General features: G+C 39.9%; 1 protein-coding gene across 1 annotated transcript; it reads left to right on the forward strand.

Moving 5' to 3' along the window:
• The first annotated feature begins 611 nt into the window (after nt 1-611).
• Nucleotides 612-11,182, forward strand: LOC137395081 (uncharacterized). The gene is made up of 9 exons (XM_068081874.1): nt 612-719; nt 1,544-2,371; nt 3,003-3,162; nt 3,266-3,992; nt 4,163-4,562; nt 4,940-5,050; nt 5,412-5,474; nt 5,697-5,775; nt 8,337-11,182. Exons 1-9 carry the CDS (start codon nt 619-621, stop codon nt 10,821-10,823), a joined length of 4,956 nt encoding a protein of 1,651 aa, XP_067937975.1. The 5' UTR covers nt 612-618; the 3' UTR covers nt 10,824-11,182.
• The last annotated feature ends 71 nt before the right edge of the window (nt 11,183-11,253 follow it).

An 11,253-nucleotide genomic window follows, 5' to 3' on the forward strand; every position in this document is an offset into this window, starting at 1 on the left:
GGAAAGCTCATTGCTTCATTTTCACATTACTGTTGTCCTTCCTCTATAATTGCTTCACTGCAGCTAACTACCACACCTTGATAGTATTTACATGGGGCAGAGGTTTACTAGACCCTCCACTTCGCTTACTCTCCCATGCTGATTGCTGACTATGAGCAGCATTTGCTAAATTTTGATTTTACTGTATAATATTGATTAGCCAGTCTGACAAGTCTGTGTGCTTGGACTGGCTAAAATGAAAATGAAAAAATGATTAAACCTGTAGTGCTTCTTCCATATGATTTAGTCATACTGGAGTCTAGGACTGGTTATTTTAGAAATAGAGTATATTCTGGAGCACGTGAGGCATCTTTATCACAAAATCTGATGGATTCGGACACTGGACGGCCATTATCGCCTGTTGATGACCTTCGTGGTCATATCAGGCATCGATCTCCTCACAGACCTACGTCACCTTCAAGGAGGATTTCACCATATCGATCACCTGTTAGAGGAATTTCATTTGGAAGAAGGATCTCTCCCGCTCGATCTCCCTCTCGACGACTGTCACCGCATCAATTCTCCCCCCGCCCATTGTCACCAGACTACCGAACTGCTATGCCCTCGCGATATCGGCCCATGTCACCTGGCGATTACAGAAGAGCCGAGCCCATGCCTATGCATCCAAGAGATCTAGTTCATGACCCTATTTTTCGTGAAAAACTACGACGTGAATACAGGTAGACAATCATTCGGCTTCTATAAAGAAGGTTTATCCTAAGAACTTTACAAAGTTTACACACTTGAAATGTTTCTCATTGGATTTGTGTCAAAACCAAATTGATTTATCTCTTTTGGTCTGCATTTGACACAATGGTTCTTTGAATGTGACTGGCCATTCATTTTTACTATAGCCTATGCAATTCTTCATATAAGTGAATTTAGTTAAAAATTTCTAGTTTCCAGTGCAGCTAAAACTATTAAATTCTGTATTCGTTTTGTTTATAATATTTAAATAAGTCTGATAAAAGTAGAATATGAAATGTAGTAGTAATAGAGATTCTGATTCTCCAAATGCTGCTATATAATAATATAGTATATGCATTGTCAGGATAGACAGCGGCATATGATAGACTTAAATTTTTCAACAATACATAGTCAAAGAATTTAGATTCAACATGCACCCACAATTACAATAGTATTAAGATTTGTTTTTATAGCCTATATGAAGCTATCCTAAGCAAGGTTCTAGAAAACTTCGATATAAAAACACCGCTTCTTAATGATGCATTGCTAATAGCCTAAAGGTTTTTGGTGTACTTTTAGTTGGTGAATGGTTGTTATAGTTACAATAATTAGTGCTTTTGTCAGCATTACTGTTCATGCTCAAGCATACTGCTCATTAAACCTGAGAAAATCTTGCTGGATTAAAATTTTGATTTCGGTCCTGCAACCGTTTTTACTTCCTTTTCTTTCATTTTCGTTATGCTTCTTTTATGGTATGAGCATATTGGTAGTTCAAATATATTGTAATAGCATTCTGTTTACTGATCTTGCTTGGTAGGATACGAGAAGGGAGAAGTCCTCCTCTGGGTTATCCCTTTCCTCCACGTTTCATATCTCCACCTCCTCATTTTGATGATCCCAGACATGGGTTTCGACGCAGCCCACCTCTGGAAATGAGCCAATATCGAAAAGACTTGGCAAGGCAAAGGATGAGGTCACCTCCTCGTGATTTTAGACGATTAAGTGAACGAGATGTAAGCCCAAGAAGGATAGGTCCAATAAGGGATGTAAGCCCGCCTTACAGATGGGAAGAATTCCACGATAGAGGGCCAGCATATCAGAGTCCTCCTCGATTGGTGCGTACTAATCCCAAATCTCCGCCACAGAGGAGGAAAGATGGCCGAACATTATCTGATAGGCCAGCTTCTCGACTTGACAAAAGACCCACATCTTCAGAGAGCAGAAGAAGGCGATCTTCAATTGAAAGATTACCTTCAGCTGAAAGACGGTCCTCTGTTGAGCGACGATCCTCTGTTGAAAGACGACCAACTAGTCGTCAAACCAGAGATGCACCACAAGAATCAATTGAGAAGAAAGTCAGCAGTAAAGCAAATAAAGATTCTGACATTGTTGATAGCTTACCTAAACGGAAGTCAGATAGTAAGGAGAGAAAACGGGAAGCTTCAAAGACGCAGCAACCATCCAATAGCAAGCCAAAGAGTCTGAATCGCAAATCAAGCGATGTGAAGGTTAGCGAAACAACATCTAAGATGGATACCGCAACCGTTGCAAAAAAGCTCTCTTCTCAGGAAAAAGGAAACCCACCTGAGGAAGAGACAAGTAATGAAAAGGATGCTAGACGAGGCAAGCGTGTTGAGACATCTCGGTAAGCGTTATTGTGTTGAGACATGTTGGTAAGTGTTATTGTGTTGAGACATGTTGGTAAGTGTTATTGTGTTGAAACATGTTGGTAAGCGTTATTGTGTTGAGACATCTTTGTAAGTGTTATTGTGTTGAGACATCTCGGTAAGTGTTATTGTGTTGAGACATGTTGGTAAGTGTTATTGGGTTGAAACATGTTGGTAAGTGTTACTGTGTTGAGACATGTCGGTAAGTGTTATTGTGTTGAGACATGTTGGTAAGCGTTATTGTGTTGAGGCATGTCGGTAAGTGTTATTGGGTTGAGACATGTTGGTAAGTGTTATTGTGTTGAAACATGGTGGTAAGTGTTATTGTCTTGCGGCATGTTGGTAAGTGTTATTGTGTTGAGACATGTCAGTAAGTGTTATTGTGATGTTTTACACATAACAGAGTTGTTATGTTGGTAAACTAGGTAAAAATTTTTTACTATTCATTTTATCCACATGCCATGAGTTTTGTTTTAAATAATAAGCAGTTAATTCTTGTGTATTAACATTTTGCTTCTAAAAATATCACCTTTTTATAGGCCACCAATTTTGTTGTAAATAGGCAAATAAGCATTGCAATTTTATGGGATACTGAAGCACTGTTTACAGATCTCCACACCCTCGTGATGATATTGGTAAATCATTATCTAGTCAATCATCTCTTCCTCCTATGAACAATTTATCGTCTCCAGTTTCACCTCAAGAATCCAGTGAAACAACAGACCTCACTGAGAGTGCAGCCCGTAAACAAAAGAAGTCGCAAACACAGGTATTTTTCAGCTTATCGTAATCATTAAAATGTAGCGACACACATTTTAAACTTGTCAAATAATGGTCCAGTTATTCATAAAGATTCCTTCACTTCTGTTCAGGTTGAAAAGGACAAGTTGCACAATATGATGTCTTTTTCCCCCGCAAGATCACAACCCGACTCTATGTCAATATCATCTGAATCTCGCTCACCTTCTCCTCGGCATCAGTCAGCTATACAGAGCACCAACTGGCCGCCAAGTCCTGAGCATTTAACATTGTCTGCAGAAATGGCTGCTGAAGCGAAAGCCAAAATATCAAAATGGTCGGCTAGTGCTGTTATTGAGGAGCCTGTTAAAACATCCATACCCGCGCCCCAAAAGACTAAGTTTGTGCCAAAAGTCAGCCCTAAATTTGATGCTCGACAAGCTGCCCTCAACAAGCTCGCTTCAAGAAGACTGGCTCTCGCTAAAAGTAAAGCTGCTGACAGAGTGAATAAAGTCGGTAAAAGACCCACCACACCTGGTGCAGAGTTCACTCGGCTCAAGGATGCCAAACCAGCAGATAAGGCCCCATCAAGTCCGCTCAAAGTAGCGTTCAGTAAATTTGCTGGCTATGAAAATGATGATGGAGAGACTCTTACCAAGGAGTTTGTAACTTCTGTTGAGATGACAGATGAGACTGCTGCTGTCACTCCCATCAGCAAGGCATCTAAAGATGAGACGGAAATAATTGCTGAAACAACTTCTTTAAGACCTGCATCTGATCAGCTGTTGCAGTCTATGAAGGCTACACTATTAGCTGCCTCTGAACCTTCGGCACCCAGCAAGAAGCTGACAGTCTCTGCAGGTGTGTGCCTTATCTAGGCTTGCAGGTATTTTTTACTGTGGTTGATCGGACTATTTTTCCTTTTGTATTGTCTTCAATTATTATTGATATCGTTCCTCAGTAATCCAAACTCTATTTGTTACATGAATAATTTTAGCTGCTGTTATTGATTACATTTTGTGTTATTTCAGACCAACCAACAACATCAACCATTGAGCAGAGTGATATGAAACAGTCTATCACTCAGGTTTCTGTCTCGACAACAAGCACTGTTGGAACTCAGCTAACAACTGCTCCAACATTTCAACAAATGGCTACTTTATCATCAACTGGCACCTTCCAGCAACCTTTGTCTTTGCCGTTGGTTACCCCTTCATATCCTCCACTTACTCCGTTCTCAGTACCTGCCGCAGCCCCGGTATCCACTCTTCCCATGCCACCTTCCCCTCTTTCTATTCCCTTTCTGGGAATGAATCCGCCATATTTGCAGGGAAATGCCATTATCGGCGGATTGCCTGTAGGTGCTTCTTCTGATGTACGACAAGCCTTCGTAGCCCCTTTTCCTGGCACAGGCCATGCAGCAATGATGAGGTAGGCTTTCAAGTTTTTTGACATTGTTGCCAGATCAGCACATAGAAGTGTCTCTCTCTCTCTTTTAATACATCGGCAGCAAGGTAATGCTAGCTTGAACTCCCACACTAGATTCAATTGTGTTTGATTGTAGGGTGAGATTTGCTTTTGTTATCTTTGCTCTTTGCCTAGGTAGATTTCAAGGTTTATCTGATATATGACTTTGAATACATCATCGAAACCTTTAAATAACCTCATTTGGTCAGACTAGCTAACTATAGCATATCCGCTTAAGGCTCAAACAATGGCTATTGCGTGACACGAAGCGATTTATTTATCTTATACCTTCGCCTACATGTAACTTTGACCAGATTCTTACCAATTCTGTGCTTTTTCAGGCCACCATATCTTGATGCACTTTCAAGGCCACCAGCGCCTATGCGCCTTCCGAGTGGAGATGTGGTTTCTGCAAATAGTTCTTCCATCATGCCACTCTTTTCCAACACACAGTATGCTATAGAGTTATTTCTATCAAGTCATCCATCATTGTAAGAAATGATGTGTCTTTTTATTAAACAAAGAGAATACAATTCGTAAAATATATGTTAACAAACAGCAGTTACAGCGGACAATAACCACACTTGTTTGCTTGTGTTCATTCTGGTTAATACAGCGATGATTAAAATTGCAGCATAAGAATTTGCTACGTTTGTGCAAAATTGTGCTTGTGCGCGCACGTGTACATAACCATGTGTAAAAGGCTTGCAGACATATAGTTGCATGTGTCTGTGTAAGCTAATGCACTGTAAGCGGCATTCGAAATGACACTCCTATTATAAATATTTTTATTTTTCGACTTTATAATTTCAGAAACAATATGCCATCGCTGTCAACAACATCTCAAGCTCACAGTTCGTCTATGCCATCTCAGAGGTATGCATTTGCATAAATTTGCTGTTCATAAACCACAGCCTTTTATATAAAGTAACTTTAAGTTTGTTTTTGTTTGTTATGTCACACCTATGATTTATTTTTTCTCATTGCAAGGGAATCAATTTGATAAAAGTTGTTTTCTCTGCCATTTTGTTATTTTAATATTCTGGTATGTCAAATTTGATTGTTTCGCAGTGTTATGTTTTTATTTGTTTACAACAGATTTGCTCCACCAAAAGATATGCAAACTGGGGAAAAGTCTATGAGATCACAAAAAGATCGTGCACTTGTTAAGGCCAAGGTATGTCAAATTGAATAAAAGTTAGTTAAACAAATCATTGTTTTAGTTTGTTTGATCGTACTGAAAACAGCGTCATTGATGACCTTGTCTGCTGACAAAGAGAAATCGGTGGTTGACAGAGCATGACTAATTTAGGTTTTTACCCATTAGACCATGGCCTATTGGCCTTAACCAAATACAGTCATGCCTGCATATGAAATCTATTCGCTCTGACACCTTTTTCCTATGTAAAAACTATCATGTGCGGGACTAAATATTCTCATAATACACAATAGCTTAACCGGTCACCTATCATGGTTAATGGAAACCAATGCTTCCTGCGAAAAGTAAAAGGCTCAAAATAACATTCCCTTTTTCCAAATTTTTACATACATCAGGTCAGCCACAGTTCATAAGTTGGGAGCCAATTTGTGTAAAAATACATGACCTATAAGGAAAATATTAAAATAAAAATAACAGTCTAAACTGGGAGCCTATTGATCTGTTCTACAGTTAGCCATAGAGTACATTGTATGGCTCAAACAGGTTTTGTAAATAACCCTCCCCATGTATTTTATGGGAAATGGCAAGCTAGTCCAGTATTCTTGATCTAAGAGACTCATAAGCTAGTCATTTGCTTTTATTCAAATCATTGTAGAATTATTTTATCGTATATACTTGTAGAATTATTTTATCTTATATACTTGTAGATTTCGTTTAGAATTATATTAGTTCAGATCATTGTAGAATTTATGTAGGTATCCATCGTTTTTTTGACATCATCAAGCCATTTGCACATGCGCTCGTTCACGAAAAAGCCGCCATATTTGTAGAAAACAATCGATTTTCTTTTATTTATAGTACTTTTTAGTGTTGTTTTGATACTACGGTAATACTTCAACTTACGAGTGCTCCAACGTACGAGAAACTTGAGATACGAGCCAGCTTTTAAGCAAGTTTTACCACTAACATACGAGCCATGTTTGAGATACGAGCACGTGAGTCAGTTGCCGAGTATGCCGGAGGTGTTTTATGAGAACAGCATCACTCTGTATTTTTCAACTGCTCAGGTTATACTTTTGTACCGTGCTTTTTGTACGCAGTTTGCAGTGCAGATTTATGTGAATTAAAAGTACTGTGCGTAGACCGAAAGTTTGCCAGTAAAATGAAAGATAATGCAAAGAAAAAGCAAATGATGAAAATTGATATTAAACAGAAAATTATTGAAAAATATGCGAAATGTGTATGCATGATTGAGCTAGCTCAGCAATATGACAGAAATACATCCACAATTATCAAACAGAAGGATTATATTCAGGGCATTTAGTTCGCAAAAGGACTAACCATAGTTTCCAAACGGCGCAGCGATCTTCACGACCGCTGATGGCATTGGATAAACACTTGGCCGGTTACAGCGTAACTGAAACGATGCTATGCGAAAAGGTCGGTGCTATCTATCAAAACTGTAAAATAGACATTCGGACAAGTTGGCTAGTGGTCGTGCATTAACCCTTTGTGACGACACCTGTGTTCGTCCTAATCTCAACATGTTGAAAGGGCGACAAAGGCAAACGTCCTTAGATACCATAGGTTTATCTTAAAACGGCCGGCTAGTTGTGAACGCAGAACAAAGGAAAAATTAGCTAACCAGCGACAAACTTCAAACTCGGAATGTCGAAGAAATTTTAATTATGTTAAGTTAAAAATGAAAGTTTGCTTTTAGGTTTGCTTCTAAGTTTGTTTTTTAAGACTTAGATAAAATCCAAATTTATCAAAGTCAACTGTTGTAATGAAGGATAACTTATATCTTCCTCGCTAGCAAATGCTAGCGTTAGCTGCTATTGTATGTATTTAATTTAACATTTTAATTAATCACATTTCCTTGCATTATTTTTTATTTGTTGCTTTTTGAAAGCTTGTGGTAAGTTAGGACAATAACCAGCATGTTCTTTCTTTTACAATATCTTGTTTTGAGTGTTTTATTTGCATTTTTTAGAGTATGAAAACCAATCAATGTATATTTAATTGTTCTATATATAAATTGCACCAACATGCGAGTAAATTGACATACGAGCTCAGTCTCGGAACGCATTAAGCTCGTAAGTCGAAGTATGACTGTATAATAAAAAGATTGCAAACAAAACATCGTTTTCAAAAATTCATTGCAAAAGCTTCGTGTTTTTAAAGATAAAACTGTCTATAAAGATGGCTGACAATGATAAATTGGCGTCACAAAAAAATGAAGGATTTTTGTGACGTCGTCCTTTCCGATACAATAAAAATGCAGCTATTAAAAATCCTTTGCATGCACTTTGTTGCACTTTACTGCAACCATGATTACTGTTGTAATTAGTAAAGAGTTTTGGGGGTTTGTTATATCATCTTAGAGTCACACAAATGGTAGTGTCAAATTTTGCTTTGTGTGTTGGAAAATTTGTATATTGAGGTGGTTATATGTAAAGGTTTGACTGTATTTAGTGACATTTCCAGCCTGATATATGCCAGACTGTTTATCATATATATGTAGCTAGTTGTCATTCACGACCTCCACCGGTCCCATAGTATAATGTGAAATTTTTTAGGATAACATTATGAAAAAGGTTGGACTGAAGATAAAAGGAAAATCGACATCTGCAGGTATCGCGTCTATCAATGCTAGGCTCAAGAAGCTCGCTGCGTCAGGGTCTGCTAATGAAGGGGAGACCCATTCACAGCCACTCATGAAGTCACCCGCAGCTACCAAACCTGGTCTTTTAGGCAACATGCCTTCCAATAGCTTCCCTTTGCATCCTCCAGCAGTTGTACCTGACTCTAAAGTTGCTAATTTGATTTCAAAAGTCAAAATGGCAATAGACAACAACCAGATAGATCCTGCTGCTGTTCAGCATATTCTCGGCCCTAATAGTAATCACCCTGGCAATTTTTCAGTACTGCCTTCTAATCTCAGTAGCGCAACAGACTCCAATTTACCTGGCCTGCCACCAAATTCTCCTATGATTAGTTTTTCAAATGAACAACAATCTACGCAAACTGATAGAATTGGATCTGGACTGCAAGTTAAATCTCCAATGGCAAGTCAAGCTCCTAGTCGGAACCTTAGTCAAACCCCACCTTTTATGTCAATGACCTCTCCTGAGGGGCTTCAAATGATGCACAATTCTTCAGAGGTGCTGAACAGGTTTGCTCCACTACATCGAATGAAGTCTCCTCATAGAATGGCATCACCCGCAAGTAAAGAAAGCTTACCTGCATTTGCTCCCTTGTCTATACAAACTAGGCCTCAGTGCTTGAACAGTCCTCCTCTTTTGGACAGACACACAATGTCAAGTTCGCCATCTGTAGGTCACTTCCAGCTAGATCTTCCAGCACGGAGTAGGTCCACTTCTATTGATAGGCCTCGCCAAGCAGATAACCTTCAAATAAAGGGACTTCGATCAAGTTTACCATCTAGCATTGGAAGCCCCACTTTATCTTTTGCAGATTGTGACCTGGCAGTAGAACAATCATGTCGAACTAGTTTAGCAGGAGATCGTCATTCTGTTACAGGCAGTCGATGTGATGATACCAAACCACGGCGAAGAAACAGTTCATCTCGTTCTCATCGGTCTCCTAGACTTGATGGGCCTCCTGCATTAGAAGGCGTCTCTAGAATGGAACGGCCAAAAAAATTAGACAAGTCATTTATAAATATGCAATCCGGAATGGCTGGTCCACTTTATGGAAGCAATAGTTCTAGATTAGATGAACCTCCAAGAATGGATAACTTAAAAAGAAGATACGGATCACACTATACAGATGGCGCGCTTAGAATGGATATGCCACCAAGAATGCTTGGCCCTCCTAGAATGAATGGTCCACCTAGAATGGATGGTCCACCTAGAATGGATGGCCCACCTAGAATGGATGGCCCACCTAGAATGGATGGTCCACCTAGAATGGATGGTCCACCTAGAATGGATGGTCCACCCAGAATGGATGGTCCACCAAGAATGGATGGTCCACCAAGAATGGATGGCCCGCCAAGAATGGATGGTCCACCTAGAAGAGATGGTCCACGTAGATTAGATTGCCCCCCTAGATTCGACGGTCCTAGAATGGATGGATCCTATAGGATGGAGGGTCCGCCTTGCTTGGAAGGTTCGCTTCGAATGGAAGCTTTGCCAAGAGTGAAAGGACTACCTCGAATGGAGGCCCCACCAAGAATGGAAGTTCCACCAAGGATTGAGGATTCACCTAGAATGGATGTCCCTCCTAGAATGGACAACCTTAATAACAGAGATTGCCTACCTAGAATAGATGGTCCACCTGGAATAAATTGTCCTCCTCGATCAGATTGCTCAACTAGATTGGAAGGACCACCTATGATGAGTGGCCCACCTGGAATGGATGGCCTACTTAGAATGGATGGTTCACATAGAATGGAAGGCCCACCTAGAATGAATGGTCCACCTAGAATGGAGGGCCCACTTAGAATGGATGGTCCACTTAGAATGGATGGTCCACCTATTATGGATGGTCCACCTAGAATGGAGGGCCCACTTAGAATGAATGGTCCACCTAGAATGGAAGGCCTACCTAGAATGGATGGCCCACCTAGGATGGATGGCCCGCCTAGGATGGATGGCCCGCCTAGGATGGATGGCCTACCTAGAATGGATGGCCCGCCTATGATGGATGGCCCACCTAGGATGAATGGCCCACCTAGAATGGATGGCCCGCCTAGAATGGATGGAACGCCTAGGATGGATGGCCCGCCTAGGGTAGAAGGCCCACCTAGGATGGATGGCCCACCTAGAAGTAATACATCTAGGTTAGATGGCCAACATTGGAACGATAGGCCAATTGGCCCAGATGGACCTCCTAGAATGGAAAACACCTCTCAGAGAGGAAGAGACGGTCCGCATAGGATGAGAGGCCCCTCAGGTATGAACCGACCCAGATTGGATGGAATACTTGGAAGAGGAGGCCCACGACCTTGGTCTGATCGAATGAATAGACCTCCAAATTTTGGCTCGAGAGGCCCATCTTCAAGACGCCATCGTCGAAACTCATTTGATAGACCGAAATGAAAAATGCAATCCTTTTTTATGAGACTTATTTGTATCTTTACACTTATGTAAATATGTGTACACGTCTTGCATTGGTAGTATTGTATGTTCTCAAATTTACATAGTGTGTAATTTTAATTGTGTATACTTTTGTTGTCACTGTAGCTTCACAATTAATATATGCTATATTTTCTGTCATTCAATAATCATGTGAATGTGTGATTATTTTTCATTGGCTCAGTGTGGTATCATATTGAGCATTGAGCGGTGAAGAATTTTTGGAAGATCAATATTTTTGTCCACAATATTATTTGCAAGAAAGATATATCAAATTATTATGACTGTATATACAGTATGCGCTAATATGGACATATAATCAACAGAAAGAAGCATGTAATTTTATCAAATTCTTGTCTAGTAATGTTGAACATTGTCATTATTAACTCCAGAT

Source organism: Watersipora subatra, chromosome 1, assembly GCF_963576615.1.
Source record: "Watersipora subatra chromosome 1, tzWatSuba1.1, whole genome shotgun sequence".
Lineage (NCBI taxonomy): Eukaryota > Metazoa > Bryozoa > Gymnolaemata > Cheilostomatida > Watersiporidae > Watersipora > Watersipora subatra.